At 52.7% G+C, this 18,403-nt stretch overlaps 10 protein-coding genes across 10 annotated transcripts; 5 read left to right on the forward strand and 5 right to left on the reverse strand.

The window, feature by feature from the left end:
* Nucleotides 1–175: 175 nt before the first annotated feature.
* N7443_003939 (KGG domain-containing protein) lies at nt 176–635 on the reverse strand (the record flags this gene model as incomplete). The annotated part of the gene is made up of 2 exons (XM_056883995.1): nt 176–337; nt 396–635. The coding sequence occupies 2 exons, from the start codon at nt 633–635 to the stop codon at nt 176–178; spliced, it is 402 nt and encodes a 133-aa protein (XP_056742273.1).
* Nucleotides 636–1,487: 852 nt separating this feature from the next.
* On the forward strand, nt 1,488–2,348 carry N7443_003940 (putative class III chitinase; the record flags this gene model as incomplete). Its single annotated transcript, XM_056883996.1, has 1 exon — nt 1,488–2,348. The coding sequence occupies one exon, from the start codon at nt 1,488–1,490 to the stop codon at nt 2,346–2,348; it is 861 nt and encodes a 286-aa protein (XP_056742274.1).
* Nucleotides 2,349–2,634: 286 nt separating this feature from the next.
* Nucleotides 2,635–4,730, forward strand: N7443_003941 (alkaline phosphatase family protein; the record flags this gene model as incomplete). Its single annotated transcript, XM_056883997.1, has 3 exons — nt 2,635–2,712; nt 2,762–2,891; nt 2,944–4,730. 3 exons carry the CDS (start codon nt 2,635–2,637, stop codon nt 4,728–4,730), a joined length of 1,995 nt encoding a protein of 664 aa, XP_056742275.1.
* A 237-nt stretch (nt 4,731–4,967) lies between these two features.
* N7443_003942 (N-acetyltransferase GNAT family) lies at nt 4,968–5,978 on the reverse strand (the record flags this gene model as incomplete). Its single annotated transcript, XM_056883998.1, has 1 exon — nt 4,968–5,978. The coding sequence occupies one exon, from the start codon at nt 5,976–5,978 to the stop codon at nt 4,968–4,970; it is 1,011 nt and encodes a 336-aa protein (XP_056742276.1).
* Nucleotides 5,979–6,526: 548 nt separating this feature from the next.
* Nucleotides 6,527–8,216, reverse strand: N7443_003943 (RNA-binding signal recognition particle subunit SRP54; the record flags this gene model as incomplete). The annotated part of the gene is made up of 2 exons (XM_056883999.1): nt 6,527–8,086; nt 8,139–8,216. The coding sequence occupies 2 exons, from the start codon at nt 8,214–8,216 to the stop codon at nt 6,527–6,529; spliced, it is 1,638 nt and encodes a 545-aa protein (XP_056742277.1).
* Nucleotides 8,217–8,420: 204 nt separating this feature from the next.
* N7443_003944 (rRNA-processing protein RRP15) lies at nt 8,421–9,332 on the forward strand (the record flags this gene model as incomplete). Its single annotated transcript, XM_056884000.1, has 1 exon — nt 8,421–9,332. One exon carries the CDS (start codon nt 8,421–8,423, stop codon nt 9,330–9,332), a length of 912 nt encoding a protein of 303 aa, XP_056742278.1.
* A 1,707-nt stretch (nt 9,333–11,039) lies between these two features.
* Nucleotides 11,040–12,037, forward strand: N7443_003945 (uncharacterized protein; the record flags this gene model as incomplete). Its single annotated transcript, XM_056884001.1, has 2 exons — nt 11,040–11,437; nt 11,494–12,037. The coding sequence occupies 2 exons, from the start codon at nt 11,040–11,042 to the stop codon at nt 12,035–12,037; spliced, it is 942 nt and encodes a 313-aa protein (XP_056742279.1).
* Nucleotides 12,038–12,151: 114 nt separating this feature from the next.
* Nucleotides 12,152–12,881, reverse strand: N7443_003946 (ferredoxin family 2Fe-2S iron-sulfur cluster binding protein; the record flags this gene model as incomplete). The annotated part of the gene is made up of 3 exons (XM_056884002.1): nt 12,152–12,393; nt 12,461–12,567; nt 12,625–12,881. 3 exons carry the CDS (start codon nt 12,879–12,881, stop codon nt 12,152–12,154), a joined length of 606 nt encoding a protein of 201 aa, XP_056742280.1.
* Nucleotides 12,882–13,085: 204 nt separating this feature from the next.
* Nucleotides 13,086–14,635, forward strand: N7443_003947 (mitofusin complex protein UGO1; the record flags this gene model as incomplete). The annotated part of the gene is made up of 2 exons (XM_056884003.1): nt 13,086–13,433; nt 13,487–14,635. The coding sequence occupies 2 exons, from the start codon at nt 13,086–13,088 to the stop codon at nt 14,633–14,635; spliced, it is 1,497 nt and encodes a 498-aa protein (XP_056742281.1).
* Nucleotides 14,636–15,421: 786 nt separating this feature from the next.
* Nucleotides 15,422–16,969, reverse strand: hapX (bZIP transcription factor HapX; the record flags this gene model as incomplete). Its single annotated transcript, XM_056884004.1, has 1 exon — nt 15,422–16,969. One exon carries the CDS (start codon nt 16,967–16,969, stop codon nt 15,422–15,424), a length of 1,548 nt encoding a protein of 515 aa, XP_056742282.1.
* Nucleotides 16,970–18,403: the final 1,434 nt, after the last annotated feature.

The following is an 18,403-nucleotide window of genomic DNA, read 5'->3' on the forward strand; positions in this document are numbered from 1 at the left end:
ATCCGATGATTTGGATGATCGCCCGAACTTTCAGGCACCGTATTTACGTGCTACCCTTTTGGGACTAGTGGATTCCTCATAGTGATGGGTCTGATTATTCGGAGATTTTGATCTATATCCTGCAAATTTTCCCGAAATATATATATCGATTCTTCGATTGTCCCCCTGCACAGCCTTATGAGCTGGTCTTCCATTGTGGATAAGCTGGTGGCACAACCGACGGCTCCTCTGAAGGGCTCCCAAATAGTGTCGGCCGTGTCTTTGTTTCCTCCAAAGCCTCCTCAAATTTTGCAGCCGCCTTTTCCGTGGCACGCCCACCTTTCGATGTAATTCCGCGCTGGTTGTATTAGCCACTGACTCTATCAAGCTTTTTAATGCCGTAAATCCGATCTTACTTGCTTCTTCGGGTCCATATTATGGAACCCGCCAGTAGCTCGAGCTTTTCCACCTTTCTTTCCACCCTGGTGACCGATGGCCGACAGCTCTTCTTGTGATCGGTTTGCAAAGTTACCTGGATTTGGGTGTTGAATGTATGCTGCGGTGGCGACTCCAGGTCCGAATTTGGCCACGAAGGGCCTCGATCGAAGGAGCAGTGTAAATCCGTGTAAAGGGCGTAGCATTGTTCTTTCCATCATGAACGATTTGTTCCTTTTAATTCAGGTATCGAGTCGCCAAGCTGTCGCGAAATATTTCTGTATGATCTTGCTAGGGCGTTTCACAAAATAGAATATCGCCCACGCTCTCCAGGAAGACGAGATGACTATATAACGTTCCGGCCAAGAAGTTTGCCTTCGCAGCCACATGGCTGTTTTGCCAAGTTCACAGATAAAAGTCGCTCGGAGATCGTTCTGGACCATTCATCTGATGTCATGTTCAGTTCCTTCTCGCCCCCAGACTAGGTGGCGAGCAACCAAACCTGCCCTATAGACTCTTTCCAAATACGGATCGTCTTCAGACGGTTGCACGGATTGTGACAAATGCTTTTCGCCAGTCAAGATATTTCACGCTCGCTGCTCTCTATCAGAACTTCAAAAGACCCTCAAAGCGGGCTTACAGTCATCAAATATCTTTACTGAGAGAGATGCAGTGGAAATTGTACACTCTTCGGTAAACCAGGCCAAGTGGGCCTTGGAACTTGGAAGATCTTTGGAACTCAATTTTCGACGTGAAAACAAAATCAGAACTGCACAGCATTCTTCGAGACCATCACGAAGCTCGCCGACAATGGTCAACTAAAATTTTCCGATGTCATGCGATGATACTAGGTTACGGATCACCGGTCTCGCGACCCCGGCGGAGCAAGGAGCAAAGAAAGCTTATCGGCCCCACCGTTTCCCCTCATAGACGCAAGCTCCAGAGCTCTTTACAGCTCACACTCATTCAGCAACTCCACCCAATATGCCACCATTTCCGGGGGGTCGCTGGAGCGCCGGCGGGTGATCTGTTATCATCAAACTCTGATTCCCGGCGGGGGCTCATACGTGTCCATGCTCCCGCTCGTGGAAAACAACACCGGCACCACGCATGTCATCCTTGCCGCCATTCATCTAAATGAAGAACCGGGTAACATCACGCTCAATGATGACCCGGCTGACAGTCCTAAGTTCGACCCGCTATGGGCCGAAGTGCCCCTGGTAAAGCAGGGTGGTCTGAAGGTGATGGGTATGCTCGGCGGTGCGGCGCAAGGCTCTTTCCGGCGACTCGACGGCGACTCGGACCAATTTGAGAGATACTACGGTCCTCTTCGGGATATAGTTCGCCGCTATGAACTGGATGGATTGGATCTCGACGTTGAAGAGGAAATGTCCCTCCAAGGCGTCATACGGCTCATTGATCGCCTCAAGACCGACATGGGCGACAATTTCATTATCTCATTGGCCCCCGTTGCAGCTGCATTACTGGGTGTTGGAAATCTGTCGGGCTTTGACTATCGAGAGCTCGAGCAGGCGAGAGCTTCCAAGATCGCCTGGTACAATGCGCAGTTCTACAACGGCTGGGGCCCCGCAGAGGACCCTCGCATGTATGCAGCGATCATCGCACAGGGTTGGGCCCCCCGTCGAGTTGTTTACGGTTTATTGACAAATCCTGGCAATGGATCGCAGGGCTACGTGCCTCAAGAGAAGATTGGACCCGTCCTTGGCACATTGGTCCAGCAGTTCCCGACTTTTGGTGGTGTGATGGGCTGGGAGTTTTTCAATGCACTTCCTGGGGAACGGGACAAGCCGTGGCAATGGGCAGCGCAAATGTCGCTCAGTATGGGTATGAAAGATGTTTTGACAGCGGCTGGCCAGTTGGTGATGGGATCGACGGTGCAAAACATGCTGCGTAGCATGCAAGGCCAGCGATAAGTCAAGACAGAAAGCAAGTATAAAGCAGAAACAATTAAGTGAATAGAAAGCACCTCCTCAATCAATGATCATCAATGATCAACTATAGCTGAACATCTTAACAAGAGACACGAGAGAAATCAGAAGGTGGGGATAACGTCATCACAACCACGCCCCTCGGGGAACACCAATCAACAGGATTAAATCCAACATTACCGCCCTGCGCTCGATTTCAAAGGTCTCACTTTTCCTTCCTTCCATTGTCAGGTCTTCAAGCTTGATCTTCGTCTCTGACTGATCCGCAACGATGGCATCCCTGCCGCGCGTAGTTGCTGCCGCCAGCTCCACTGCGGTCCGCTTATTTGCCTACATCTTCCTAAGATGGGTAAGGCATATTTCCACATGATTCAGCTCTCCTGAACTGACGGCTCTAGATCCCGGGTCATCCGTTCGTGGGCATCATCTTGACCTCACTGGTGGTCTATTTCTCGTCCCTCTGGTTTGTACTGCAAGACCAGGGTGCGTCCAACGAGCGCGACAGGAGGAAACAGAAGAACACTGCCAGTAAGCCATATTTATGATTGAAATCAATTCAAGATTCCTAATAAACTTCTAGAGAGGCCTTTGAAGTCAGATGGAGAAGAGCCCGGCGACTCCGTGCTGAAGACACTGTTGACGGGGCTTCCTTCAAAGCGGTCGCCGCTATGGACCTGCATAACCGCGCTCATCAACATTGGTGTGACCCTGCTAGCACTCGACTTTTTACTTCGGAGTATTGTGACCTGGCCTAGTACCGATGCCGCTTTCTCACGTATTGGATACGTATCACCAACTACAGCCAATCTGCTCTTCCGTGAGCCAGACACGGCACAGTTGCCAGTGATTGTCTCCTACCAACAATTTGAGCCGACCTCTGAGAAATGGATACAGGAAGGCACCGTCTACAGGATAGACAACAGCACTGACTTCACAACCTCTTTGACATTGAGAAATTTGAAACCGTCGACGCACTACCGGTATTCGCTGTCTAATAACAAGACCGGCACTTTCGTCACAGCGCCACGGCCTGGATCTCCAGAGGCCAACAGACTGTCTTTCGTGACTTCCAGCTGCTTGAAGCCAAATTTTCCATACAACATCATGTCTCATCCATTGCGAGTTCCCGGGATTGAGTCCATGACTGAAGCCCTCGGAAAGCTACCAGCACTCCTCAAGCCAGCCTTTATGCTCTTCCTGGGTGACTTTATCTACATCGACGTTCCATTCCGCTTCGGCTCTTCAATAGACCACTACCGAAGCGAATACCGTCGGATCTACTCATCTCCATCATGGACATTTAGCTCAAAATATGGGCCAGCGATCGACCTCCCCTGGATCCACACTCTCGACGATCACGAGATCGAGAACGACTGGTCAAGAGGTAACAAGACAGCACCATACCCGGCAGCTGCCGACCCCTTCATTCACTACCATGTGAGCGCGAACCCGCCCGTCCCAGTGAAACCCTTCGCGCACCCAGACGACGTCACATACTTCTCCTTCGTCAACGGCCCGGCTTCATTCTTCATGCTAGACACACGAACCTACCGCTCCGAACCAACAAAGGAGAACTCCACAATACTAGGCTCGGCGCAGCTCCAATCCCTCCTCACATATCTAGCTCGTCCCGAACCAGCCGGCGTACGCTGGAAAATCATCTCCTCCAGCGTCCCATTCACGAAGAACTGGCACATCGGCACATCCGACACATGGGGTGGTTTCCTGAACGAGCGCCAGATCGTCTTTGAAGCGATTTGGCAAGCCGAGCGCGAACAGGGTGTCCGCATAGTCCTCCTCAGCGGCGATAGACACGAGTTTGCCGCGACGCGATTCCCAGATCCCGAACTCACCCTCTCATCGGATAAACTCCAGCCCAACACAGCCGGTCTAGGTGTCCACGAGTTCAGCGTTGGCCCGTTGAGCATGTTCTATCTTCCCATCCGGACATATTACCAAACAGATGACGATGATGTGTCCGTAAAATATGCACCGGACGGGAATAGCAAGTTCGGGCTCATTGATATCGCGGATGATTTCGAGGAGGCTGAGCCGAATGCTTCATCCCCTGCTCCCGTGCGCAGTTCTGTGCTCACGTACTCGCTGTATGTGGATGGTGAGGTCGTTTGGAAATACCGTCTCAGTGTGCCTCATGAATATGACCCACCTGGTCGTACGCGCTCTGGAAAAAGCTGGATTCTTCATCCTGGTCGGGTCATTGAGGACAAGCTTGTTGCAGAGGGATGGGGTGCTGTTTTTGAGACGGCCCTTGGGACCGCGGAAACTCTTGGGAAGGCTTTGATCCAGAAAGGAACGAAGTTGTATTACGAGGTTATAGAGAAAATTGCTAGAGGAAGGGAGGCTTGATTAGGGCGTTTCAAGAGACTGCGGCCAAATATTCGGGGCCTGACAACCATTTTGCGGCCGCTCTATTTTCCAATGCTTCACCGTCTGTCCCCATATCACAGGACAGCTCGATAGATCGAAATTAATTTCACCATCAAAAATTAAAACTGTTCTTTTTCTTTTGCAATTGAGAAGCTATATCAACCCTAGTGGCTTCGCCTGACAAGATCCGTGAATATAAAACAAACGATCGATCAATCAATAAGTGGAGCCCGAAGTACTACAATTGAGGAATTTAGTGATCCTGTCATCCATCCACTCGTCATCGGTCTGGTTAGAGCCGCCTCCCGCCATATGACCCCAGATTGATGGGATCACCGCTATTTCTCCCTTCTGTAGACACATTACTTCTTTCCCGCTAGCCTCCCATTTGAAGTACTGATCAGTTCGGCAAGGCATGAGGAGAACCCTGCTGGTCAAAGTGCGGAGGGCATCTTCAAGGGACCCCGATCCGACCACAGCGCTAAGATCTGACCGCTGCCACATTCCAAGTAAGGCGAGTAGATCATCCGGGTGCCAATCTTCGTACACTTTCTCGCCAGCGGCAGCCCAGTCTCCTAACGTTTTATGGCCAAACTTTTCAAACATACGGTCCTCAAACCACTCAGCACTAGCTAGCCAAGCGGAGTATGCCTGTGAAAATGCGTGTAGACCTCGAATTGGTTGTTTGCCCTCGGATTGAAAAGAGCTATCGTTATAATCAACCGAGTTTAGAAGTGCATTTTTAGGACCTTCCAGGAACTGGTAGTTATGTAGGCTGGTTTTAGCCGCCGAGCAGATAATGACCGCGCTGTGGACTATTTGAGGGTATAAGGCAAGCCAATAGTAGGCGTTTTGCCCGGCCATTGAGAATCCCAGTATAACATCCAGAGAAGCAATCTGCAAGTGATTGATTAACTTATACTGGGCCCTGACACAGTCCCGATAGTCAAGGTGGGGGAAATCAGGCGTATTGGATGGGCTAGCAGATTCACCGTTGCCAAAAAGGGCGACTACAATCACTCGGTGATTGCGAAGTGCTCCATTGGTGAAATTCATCGTACTGTTGATTCTGCCGAGGAAGCATGTTGAGATCAAGGCGGTTTTCTGACTTGTGGGGTTGAACTCTCGATATGCCAGACGTACTGACGGGAGAGTGGCGCCCGTGTGAAAGGTGAAATCCCTCGATTCCAAATACCGAATGCCGGTTCCATCGTACGTGGATGCCATTGTGCGAGATGAGAGATGACGAGCTTTGAATTGCGAGATATGTATAAATAGCGGGTAAAGAGAGGACAAGTATTCATTCACTGTGCGAGCTTACTCGACGCTACTAACTTTGCTATCGCTCAGCTATAAACCTAACCTAATTGAACGGCCACCCGGAGAACATAGTTGAGTCATCGGAGTCCGGGCTTAGCCCGAATTATAGCGTCCGAGGTGAAACATAGGACTGAATGCTTAGTTCGACGCCGCTGGGAACGGGCATTAACAGGCCCAGTATTGGTTGCTACTCCTAAAACTCTGTTGTAGACAGCGTTATTCAAAAGAGGGTTCGAGAAGGAATCTCCGGAGATGGTGAACCTGATTTCAATCCATCCGTAGTTACTCGGCACTGAGAATAGAAATAATAATCAACCAATTCTGATATGGACAACTCGTGAATTGTGCAGTTTACATGATATACGGTAGAGAAAACAACGCCAAACACCAGTCCAGATGCAAAGTTGATGAGCCACGAGGGAGCATGCAAGAAGTCGAAGACAGGTCGTCCAAGACTACCGTCCTCGTCCTCGTCCACCTCCGCCACCACCACCACCCATGCCGCCCATGCCGCCCATCAAACCGCCCATCTGGCTCATCAGACTCTGCATATCCATGCCAGCCGGCAAGCCAGGCATACCACCACCACCACCACCACCACCACCACCCTGGCCACCACCCATCATCTGCATCATCTTCTGGATATCGCCCATACCAGGCATACCACCCATACCGCCCATTCCACCGGCACCACCCATGGCCTGCATGCGCTTCTGCATGGCGGCCATCTGCTGCTGCTTGTTTCCGCCCTTGAGCATGTCCTGCGCCTTCTGCATCTGCTTCTTCTGGCCTCCGACTCGCTTGGCCATACCGGCCATCATGCGATGCTGAGAGAGCAGGTCCTCGACTTCGCGGACGGTGGTACCGCTGCCGTGGGCGATGCGGACCATGCGACTGGGTGAGTCGGTGAAGAGATTTCCGTCGCAGTCCAACTCGGCGGCTGTCATGCTGTCGAAGATGTAGACCATGCGGCGAAGTTTCAAGGAGCCGTCTTCGTCGTCCAGACCCTGGGTCAGGTTGGAAAGACCCGGGATCATGCCGGAGAGCTTGGACAAAGGACCCATCTTCATGATCGAGGTAATGTTCTCACGGAAATCACGAATAGTGTAGATACCTTCCGCAATGTGCTTGTAGGTCTCCTTGGCGGCGGCGGAGTCCTTGGTGACGGCTTGCACGTGCTCGACCAAACCGGCCACATCGCCCATGCCCAAAAGCTTTTGGACGAATGCGCGGGGCTCGAATCGCTCAAGGTCCATCATGTGCTCACCGGTTCCCAGGAAGATAATAGGGGTGTTGGTAGCGGCGACGGCGGAGATGGCACCACCACCAGCGGCGTGACCATCTGTCTTGGTGATAATGATAGCACCGAAATCTGCGGTGGCCTTGAAAGCAGAGGACTGTCCCTCAGCGGCCTGACCAATGGTGCTGTCGAGAACCAAGATGGTCTGATCGGGTGTCACAGCGGTCTGAATCTGGGTCATCTCAGTGAACAATTCCTCCTCTTGACGGTGACGACCACTGGTATCAACGATAATGATATCAAAGCGCTCCTTCTTGAACTTAGCCACACCCTCAGCGGCGACAACGGCAGGATCGGTCTGCGTCAAGCTACCGTAGTATGGAATCTTGGCTTTGGTCGCGTTTTGCTTCAGCTGATCGAAGGCACCGGCACGGAAGGTATCGGCGCAGACCAGCGCGGTCTTGAAGCCTCGCATCTGGTAGTGACGAGCGAGCTTGGTACAGGTGGTGGTCTTACCCGCACCCTGAAGACCAACGAACATGATAACGTTGGAACGACCCTTCTTGGGGCGGAAGGAATCCGCATGGGGGTCGACCAAAGCCACCAGCTCATCAAAGACGGTCTTCTGGATCAAGCGCTTCTTGTTGGTCGCGGCGGGGATGCTGGCGAAGTTGACGCTGGACTTGATCGACTTTCGGAGGGTCTGGACGAGCTTGACGTTTACGTCTGCGGACAAGAGGGCAGCGCAGATCTCTTTAAGCATTTCATCGAAGGCCTGGCGGAGTTAGCGATTAGTTGGCCACATTAAGGCAAACGACACGACACACCTTTTCATCGAGGTTATTCGACCTCGTCATGTCATTGACGGCCGCATTAATGCGCCGTCCCAGATCCTGGAGGACCATGGTGAATAGATTATCAAACGAAGGTGGATGATGGATGGAAAGTGTGGAGGGGCGAAACCAACAGGCCAGGGAGGTCTAGTGCGGAGTGCCAATCGGAGAGCGGGAGTCTCTCACCGCCCCAAAAAAAAGTTGGTCGCTACGAAGTGATCTCTGCGCTGAACACTTATCTTTCCCCCAGCTTTTTTATTTTTCTGTCGTTCCAAGATGGTCGGCTCCTACTCGAAGAAGCGCAAGGTCGCTGATGGCATGAAGGGCAAGACTGCCCGCCCCAAGAAGTTCCGCAAGCAAGCCTTCTATCACAGCAGCTCCGAAGATGAAGAAGATGAGCAGGACGGCTTCAAGGCTGTCAATCTCGCCGATTCCGACGAAGAAGAGGATGGAGGTGTCAAATTGAAGGGACGCGCTGCCATCGAGGCCAGACTGTCCAAGAAACCCAAGACTGCGCCTGCGCCGAAACAAACCCCCAGTCCTGAAGCCGAAGCCGAAGCCGAAGCCAAAGACCCTAGCGATGACAACGAAGCAAGTGAGGATGAAATGAACGACGAAGGAGAGAGCGACGCCTCTGGCTCCGAAGATGGAGAGTTCTCCGACGAGCCCATGTCAGAGGCAGGAGGAGCCAAAGGCCGACCCGTCGCCAAGCGTAACGATCCCGTCGCCTTCTCAACCTCTATCTCCAAAATTCTGTCCACCAAGCTCCCGTCATCCGCCAGAGCCGACCCCGTCTTGTCGCGAAGCAAATATGCCGCTCAGCTCAGCAGTGAACACGCTGACCAGAAGCTCGACAACGCCGCGCGCGCCAAGATGCGCGCAGAGAAGAAGGAAGAGTTGGATCGCGGCCGTGTCCGTGATGTGCTGGGTATTAAGAGCGGTGTGGCTGGTGATGTCGCCGAGGATGAGAAGCGTCTGCGCAAGATGGCGCAGCGTGGTGTCGTCAAGCTGTTCAACGCTGTGCGTGCGGCGCAAGTCCGGGGTGAGGAGGCCGCCAAGGGCGAGCGCCAGAAGGGAACTGTTGGTATGGGAGAGCGGGACAAGGCCGTCAACGAAGTCAGCAAGCAAGGATTCCTTGAACTGATTAATGGCAAGAAGGGAAAGCCGTTGAACATCGAAGAGGCTTAAAAAGTGAACCTTGGAAAGGCGCATGAATGTCTATGGCATGTTTTTCGGCGTTGGGATACTGTATCTTATCTGATTCTTTTACATTGTACCTAGTAAATCCAGGGCCTGTGAATTTCCTGATAAAGTCTCTTTGCTGTGTTCGCCATTTATCCAGGGCAGGTTAAATAAGCTCAATCTGGCTGCCTTAAGAAAAGGCAAGCAAACCCTAAGTTAAAAGTCAAGGTAGAATCGGATTGGTCTTGAAGTCGACAGTACACCGCGTCTCAGGGCAATGCTAGGGCCTTTCCTTGACATCTCAGACATAGTGCAGTTCTTCCCATTCAAGCCAATCAATAGCATGCTCCCTAACCCAATACCCCGATTGATTTTCTGTTTTCGAGTCATCCGATGGCTTCTCTGGTTGACTTCTCTCAACGCTGCGCCACACATGAGAATCACCATCTCTGAAATCCCAGTTGCCCTCTTTGAAAACACCACCCGTTTCTTTTGTTCGGTCCAGATACATCCAAAACGCCTTTGAGGACGGGTGAATTTACAATTCACAGCCTTGTTGAGCAAGGACACGGTAGAGTTCGTCTGCTCGGCCCAGTACTTTCTCAACTCTGGCCATCATAGCGTGGCGTGATGGTTGTTTGGACGATGAGTCTCGATTGGTCCGTAACACGAGCACGATGTTCTTACAAAGGCGAAAGTGATCCTGGAGGAGGGAAACAAGAGCATCATAGGCGCGCCATGATTTATTCTCAAGTTCAGATGTGTCTGTTCCCGAACTAGTAGTTGGGTAAAGGTGTGGAAGATTACAGTAAACAACGGCGAAATTCGCGCAAATTTGACGTTCGGGATATATAAATTGCACCCTGTTTACGTATCTAATCCAAATTCAGCTACCTCCGAGGCGAAGGAATATTGTATATTATGCAACAGCTATCTTACTTTAATTTTGCGCGCTTCACATGCCAGAAGATTCCGTCATGTGGGGAGAGTGTGGGGTGCAGGGCGCAAGTAATCGTGACATTGAGTGTCAAGGGCCAATTCTGAGAACTCTCGTTTTCGATGGTAGAGTGGTCGGCTAAAAAAGCCCGTTTTGTTTCCCGGTTAGACTCAAGGCTTGTACTTCCCAGATTAAGCTGGATGACGCCGGAATCGAAGGAGTAAAGACATCTTCTGATCCCTGTTCGACCTCGTATTCTGCGCATGATGTACAGAAGGACCAAAATGAGCAGCGATGCGCCCCGACAAGAGGGATAGAGAAATGCAGGATCTACGGGTATTCTGTAAGTTCCGGGTCGGAGTAGGAGGCTCCGGAGCTTAGGGTCCAAGGTTACCTCGGGGTTGCGTCGCGAATGGGCGCTAGGCTTCCATAACTAAGGCACGTGGAGTGCTACTTTAAACCCATGAGAAATTCGAAGAATTCGGTGGTCGGTGGCTTTAAGTTGAAATCGCCTTGTGATAACTAATATCGGAGGATGAGATCAACCTAGTTCAATCCGTACAAAGCGCAGCTTATCCCCGTGGCATGAATATCCCGGGCGAAGCGTACGGGCTTCGCCACGCCCGGCGCTATCACCGGGTCAAGCGACAGGCCCGCATCTATACGAGCATAGAAACATATATAGCCCTGCGCCCAGGATATCTTTCAATCCTCTGCTAGTAACCACAATTGCGAGAATCTCGACTTTCTATCAATTATTCCATAGGAAAGCAATCATGGGTGAATCGGTAGGCGGCTGGGAAATCGTTTCTGCGAGAAACCAAGAAGAGCGCAGTCTTGCTGATATTGGCTCTACGACTCCTTCCCACCTCACTCGGGTGTTGTACATCCCCAATCATGATGGAAGCCCGTCCCACCTTCCGATTCATGAAATCACCGGTCAGTATAAGGATACCGTGGGGAACCGTGTGATGGGAACGGCTTCGTATGCGGTGTCTTTGGGAAAGATCCCAAAGCCGCACATGATCGGTGATGGGGTAGCGACTCCCCTTGAGAACGCAATCTTTTATAATGTGAACATCGACAAGGCGGGTGAGGGTGATGCGCCTTTGACCTCGGTATTGGTGGTTCCATCATCTACCAAGTCCGTCCCGATACGCGTGGAAACAGATATGTATTTTTATTCACTCACCTCATCAAACCAAAAAAACTGGCTAACAGAAAGCATAGTAACAACATGGAATCTGCCGATGGTAAGGCCACTACTATCACAATGAAGCGACAAGAAGACGGTGCAGTGGCAGAAAGGCCGACCACGATGTCGGCTTCTTATCCCATCGCACCTCTAACATGGAGAAAGACCGTCTTCGTGCATCCTTACTTCGCCTTCCAACCTCCGGAGGAAGAGAAGGCATACTTTGAATGGCAGTTGCATCCGATTCCATATGGGCGCTTGCGATATACTCTTGTTCGCGTCCGAGGGATGCAGTCAACCGACGAGCCTGCTAAGCCAGGTCTTCCCTCAGACCATGAGATCCTGGCCATATACCACCACATCGGTGATGGAGTCTCGCTGCCACTGCCATACAGCGAAGGTGTTCTTCTCCTCTCCGGTGATCTGAAGCCTGAAACTGAGACCATGGTTGTCGCAAGTGCCTTCGGAATGCTGGGAGAGCTGCGTAGGCTATCTAAACCAGGAAAGACGGCAGGCTCCAGCAAAGAATCCAAGGAAGGGCGGTTCGGGTTTGTCAAAGGCTTGCTGAATAAGAAATGAGCATTATCCAAATAGTACAGGAGAGTTTTCATTCGGTATCTTGCAAGTCTGCTGGGAAATATTCAATGCAAATAGTACAGAGCCCTAATGGACTATCGAGGCTGTTTCCAGTCCTTATTTTGACTCAAAGTCGCTCGCCTGAAGATTCCTTGTCATCGTAGGTAGCCTGACCACCATTCCTTCCATATCCTTGGTCACAAGCACCTGACATCCTAACCGGGATGTCTCGGTCAGACCGAAGGCCAGGTCCAACATGTCGTTCTCGTCATCTGAGGGCTCCTCCATCTTATCAAACATGTCCGGGTCTTCCACGATCACATGGCAAGTCGAACACGCACAGGAGCCACCACAGGCACCTATTAAATCAATTCATCAGTCCTTTGTACCATACATATAATCGCTCCGATACGCGACTTGACATACCTTCCATCTCCAGGTCGTTGGCCTGCGCAATATCTAGCAGGTTGTCACCCTCCGCAACCTGCAATTTCACCTCGGCCCCGTCCTTTTCAATAAACGTGATGTTGATCCTATTGTCGCAATAAGTCAGCGTTACGTGTTTATCGACAGCGATCCGGAGAACTCACTCCTCGCCGGGCTTCGGCGGCGTGATGTGCCCGTGGGAAACATGCGCCGTGGCGGAGAAGGAGCGCTGTGCCAATTTCCACCCGTGCGACGAAGATCGAAGGCTCTTCTGTGCGGACATCCACCGGCTCGAGTTCGCGAGTCCTGCGGTCTTCGTTGGGTGACTGATGTATCTCCGCGATTGAGCCAGGCACAGCTCTCCGGTGGCCTTGGGCACGGCGCGGCGTAATTGTTGGCCGAACTCTCTCCAAAGGGCCATTGTAAAAGAAACAATTAAAGTAGAATAATCAAGAGAAAAAGGAAAGAGACGAAGAAGAAGGTGGGAAAAAGATCTGGGGCAGCGGAGGAGAGAGAGAGTCTTGGGCCAATTACCGCGGACGAAAAAAAAGACTGACAAAGCTAGTCGGAGACTCCTCGTCTTTCCCGAGCTTCCCTTTTATCCCCGAACCCAACCCAACCCACCATGGCCTCTCGTGAAGGGATCAATCCCTTGCGGCCCTATTATATTCCTCAGTCGGGTCTCTCGCCCAACACTACACAGGAACCGGCTCCGTCCTCCCATGTGTTTGGCAGTAGCGCGCGTGACTTCATCCCGGACCTCGACTATGGAGACTATCTTGACGCCTCGCCGTCCGTGTCCGACTGGGTTCGGGATGCCGTAAACCGAGCCCTTGTCCGCTACACTCAAGTCCTCACTGCGCAGCCCTTTGATGTGGCCAAAACAATCTTACAGGTGTACGTGGTGCCGGATGCCACTGAAGACCAGGATCGGAAGCCGACTCCGGCTGCTGGTGGTAGCTCCTACGACTCGGTATGAACATGTCTTACCAGGCTTGCTGAAGCTTAAAGCTGACAATCTCGCAGGAGTCCGAGTCATCGGACGATGAAAGCACCTACTTCACTTCAGCGGCCCCGTCAACGCCCACCCCGACCACCCCGCGCTCACGAAGGGGCCGACACCAGATCACCGACCGCAGTGGCTACATTCGTGCGGATGACCCTGCGACATCTAAACATGCGCTCGCCATCAAAAATCCGAGCTCGTTAATGGATGTGCTCTCCCAACTATGGTCGACCAGCGGACCAAGCTCCCCCTGGAAAGCTTCAAACGCCACTTTCATCTACTCGCTGCTCCTCCCGACTCTCAACACATTCATTCGCAGCTTGCTTTCAGCCATCGTGGGCCTCCCCGAGGAAGACATATCCTCGTCCATGACCGCCGACTTATTGACCGCATCGTCGCCCCTGGTCACCCTCCTCCTATCATTTATTTCGTCATCCGTCTCCGCGCTGGTGCTTTCGCCCATTGATACCGCGCGCACATTCTTAATGCTCACGCCCGCCACACACGGCCCGCGCTCGCTCGTCCACGCCATTCGCCAGCTCCCTACTCCCAACTGCACTGTCCCGCAGCATCTCGTCCCGATCACCATTCTCCACTCCAGTCTTCCCAACTTCATCATGACGTCGACCCCACTCTTCCTCAAGTCCTACTTGTCAATCGACCCCCTCCTCAACCCGTCCATGTGGAACCTGTTCACCTTCCTCAGCTCCGGTCTCGAACTAGCCGTGCGCTTCCCTCTCGAGACCGTTCTCCGCCGCGCCCAAATCGCTACATACACCTCTCTCAGTCTGCGACAGAAGTCCTCGGGCGGCAGCATTCGCGCTGCGTCGATTGATGCCTCCGATGTCGAGACCATCGTCCCTACCCCGCGCACCTACCGTGGTGTTGTCGGCACAATGTGGCACATCGTCCACGAAGAGGGCGTCAGCCCCAACCCCTCTGACCTCGAGCGCATCAGCCAAGCAACCGGCCGACCGACCACCCAACGCCAGCTTCAAAGGCGCCAACAGGGTCAGGGTATCCAAGGTCTCTACCGCGGCTGGCGCGTTGGTATGTGGGGTATTGCAGGTATCTGGGGCGCCAGCCTACTGGGCGGGATGTCCGGAGCCGGCGAGGAAGTAGTGACGATGCGCGGTGGCCATGGCCGCTCTAGTGGTGGACAGTTCTAGGGGCCCCATCTTCTTTACGAAAACACCACTCGCTTGATTGATGATTGATTGGCTTTTGTGGACCCCCACTTCCCCTTCTCTTCTTGTTACCCATTGCTGGCACTGGCCGAGGATGTATCTTTTTACGCTGATTATGTTTCTTCGACTCTCCCCTCCTCCCACTGCTCACACCGTATACCCCAGGGAATGGATCCGGCGGCAGGCGAATGGCGTGACTGTCTCGCACCTTGTACAAAACTGCACTTACATAGCAATCATTAATTCTGATGAATCTAAACTTTTCTGTTATCATACACGCTGAATTTGGTTTGTTCTTATGATAGGGGTAGAATCGGATAATAGAGAAAAAACAACAACTTCGTGTACGATATCAAATCATTCCATTCATCAAAACAGTATATACATGCCGCACAAAAAAAGAAAAAAAAAACAGGCCAGTCAAATCCAAGCCGTCTAGGAAGAGTGGAATCAGAATAGCAAACCACAGAGCCAACCACAGACCAGGTTCATATCGGTCAAGTCTCCGCGCTCCCAGTCTATAGAGAACCAGGTAACATTGAAGGGTAGTAGAAAACCAAATGGATGCTTTTAGGGGGTGCAAGGTGCAGATTTGAGGGTGAGACAAGTCCTCGAGGCGTCAAACGTCAAAAAGGGAAAAGGAGGGTAAAGAATCAAGGTGGACCGTATGATGGTACATGGAGCAATCGGGGAAGTGGGTATCAAAGTGCCCCCGTAGGGAGGGGGGAAAGAGTCCGATGCAGAAATCAAAGAGACATGGGGAATGATTTATTTCTCAGCGAAGCGCCGATCGAAATAGCGGAGCACGCCCATGACACTGGCGGCTTCAACTTCCATCGCTGCTCGGCCGCTGCGCTCGGCCAGGGCCAGATCACGAGGATTCGGCAAGGTGTGTAGCTTCGGTAGCCAGGATGAAATCTCATCGGAGGCCTTGGAGAAGTTTGGATGGCGGGACAGAGTGGTGAAAGCATCAGCGCAGCTTAGGGTGAGCTCAGAGGGCGTAGGGGGCTTGGATGGGGCAGGCCGCGGAGGCATGGAGGGGTTGTTACGCGTGGCCGGGGTGGCGGGGGCATTTCGAGACATGCAGCATCCCCCGTCGGTTCCCTTTCCACCGCAGCAGCCACCTCCCGTTGGAGTTCCGCTCGCTGACCGGGAGGCTGCCAGCGTCTTGCAAAAAAGGGTGCTGCGAGGGTCGGACTGGCATTGGGCGCAGGTTCCGGGCCCGTTGGCACACGGGTTGGTCGCCTGGCTGATAGGGGGGAGAGTCACTTCCGAGCGGACGTCGCTTTCGGAAGGAGGAGGGGTGAACTGTGAGATGGATTGAATTGGAGCGAGGCGGGGGGCTTCGAAGGAGCTGCGGCGGCCGCGCTGCTGCTCTTGGGCGGCCATCTCGGCACAGATGCAGGGTGTGCCATCCTGGCAGAAGCCGCATGGGTCGACGGGTGGCGAAGAAATCTCGTTGTTGTGATTGTGTGAGCTAGACTGGGCGGGAACGCCGGCGAAACGAGAAGTGAAGTCGATCTCCATCTCCTCCGGGTCGGGCTTGATCACCGGCTCTGCGAGCTCTCGCTGCGGGCTGCCCACTCCGTGAGGCGGGTGTCTGGGACGAGTAGACCCGAAGGCATCGTTGGGCATAGCAAAGGCATCTTCAATACACTGGCAGTGTGTGTTGGAGCAGCTGGAGCAACCCAGTGGCACGTTCTCTGCGCCTTCTTCGCGGTTACGCTCGGCATTGGTAGACTCAACGCCCTCCATGCGGGAGCTTCGAGTAGACGGGCGATTGCGAGGTGGCAGAGGCACAGAGTCAGGAATGGAAGATAATTTGGCGCTGCTTGAGCCAGAAATGGAAGTTCGGAATTCCTTGACGATAGCCTCCTTCGCACTGCGTTCGATGGAAACTTCTTTCTCAAGAGAGTGGCATCGGTCGCGCCACCAGCCTATCTCCTCCCGGCATTGTTCCACCTCACGCGAGAGATCACTCACCTGCTCGGTGAAAGCGGCGATGCGAATGTCGTGGCCATCCTCAATCTCCTTCATCTGCTCTTCGAGTTCTTGGACTCGTGCGGCCCGGCGCTCACGGAAAGCTCGCTGGGCAGCTCGGTTCTGAGCCTTACGCTTGGTCGGAGGCGTATCGGTCGCTGGTTTGCGGCCGGGCTTGGGACGGGGGGGAATGACCCATTCTTTCGTGGTGATGGAGCCGGGGGTGCCAGGTCCAGGCGACGGGGCCACGGACGGCGTCATTGAAGGTCGAGCGGCCAACATAGGTGCAGGAGCAAGAGCCGGAGCAGGCGTCATCGACACGCCTGTCATGGCCATGGTGATGGCGAAATCACAAGTTCTGGGTTGCCAGTTAGTGGGAACATTAGAGGGGGCACGAGGTCGGGCGGGCTCGGGACACGCACAGGCCTTCTCGGTCGGAAGAGCGGAAGTGCGCTCATATAAACCCGGTAAGCGAGACAATGAGCTACGCAAAGAGGAATGGGCAGGATTAGCTTCGAGGATGAAGTAAGCCTAAGTCAAAAGCCACAGGTAAGGATAGAATTAAGGTATCTCCAGGTGTCGGGGTTGGGAGGGGGAAAGTAGGAAAGGAAAGGGAGAAAAGAGCGATGATCAGATTAGATTATGCTCACATGATGCCGGTTTCGGATGTGCGAGTCGGGGCTTGCTAATCCTCAAGAGGCAATGAGATCCATCTGAACCTGAGAGAGTTTTTTGTTTGATTTTATTTGATTTCATTTTATCTGATCCGTGTAAACGTAAGGGTGGAGGCCGGAAAACTGCACCGACGAGTGGGCTGACGCTGATTTCTCTGGTTTTCCTTTCCCCTCGCCAATCGCGTCTCCATCGTGGTAAATACCAAATTGGGGAAAGACCAGTTCTGAGCTAGGGTAAATATGTGACGAGCTACTGTACATTCCTGGTTGCTTTAAAAACGACTCGAGATTACTCAGGTTTCTTAAAGAGAAAAAAGAAAAAAAAAACCTCCCCGGTCGCAGGGCTAGAAGGTCCGTGATGGGGTGTCTAATCCTTGGTCCATGGATGGATCAAACCCCCTCCCTCGCCTCCTTCGGGCTTAAGCCCGTCCATTTACTAGCAGAAACGGCGATTCAACCAATCAGCCAGACTATGTCGAAATCTCTTTTCCCGAGCCAAGAGGCTAGCGGTGAAGGTATGGATCGACAGGCTGGGAAACTGGTACCGTCGAGCCCTAACGCCGCTCTCGGGCTCTGATCTTATCTGATCACGCTAGCCTACCCTCTTGCGTTCTTCTTTGGGCAATCCGAGCAACGCCGATCCACTTTTTGCGGTTGATCAATGATGCTGCGAGGCAAGTTTCATCAGTGGACACGAACCAGTCTCTCTCAATGATTTGTCGTCATTGAGTTGGCCGTCATGGGTTTTACGTCTTGGCTCCCCCACATCCGGAAATCTCTTATCAATCAGTGGCTCCCTCCATCCCTTCTCTACCCACCGCAAGCCGAACGAGGGCCGAAAAACGGATCAGTCATTCAACTCGGGTTGAGGGAAATTTCCTCAACTATTTGATTATAACTACAGCTCGGGTGGAGAGATTAAGGAACGGATCACGCAAGATGTTCTTTCTACATTCCGGAACTCAAATCGGTCGACAATTGTTGAATTTGGCTCGGGCTCGGTAGCACTGGAAGGGCCGATGACCCATTACCCTTCTAACGGGCTCCGCTGGTTTCTAGGGCTGCAGATACCCAAGTGGATTCGGCTCGAAGGTCA

The sequence above is a fragment of the Penicillium atrosanguineum genome, assembly GCF_028827265.1.
Source record: "Penicillium atrosanguineum strain IBT 20685 chromosome Unknown utg000003l_segment0_segment0, whole genome shotgun sequence".
Lineage (NCBI taxonomy): Eukaryota > Fungi > Ascomycota > Eurotiomycetes > Eurotiales > Aspergillaceae > Penicillium > Penicillium atrosanguineum.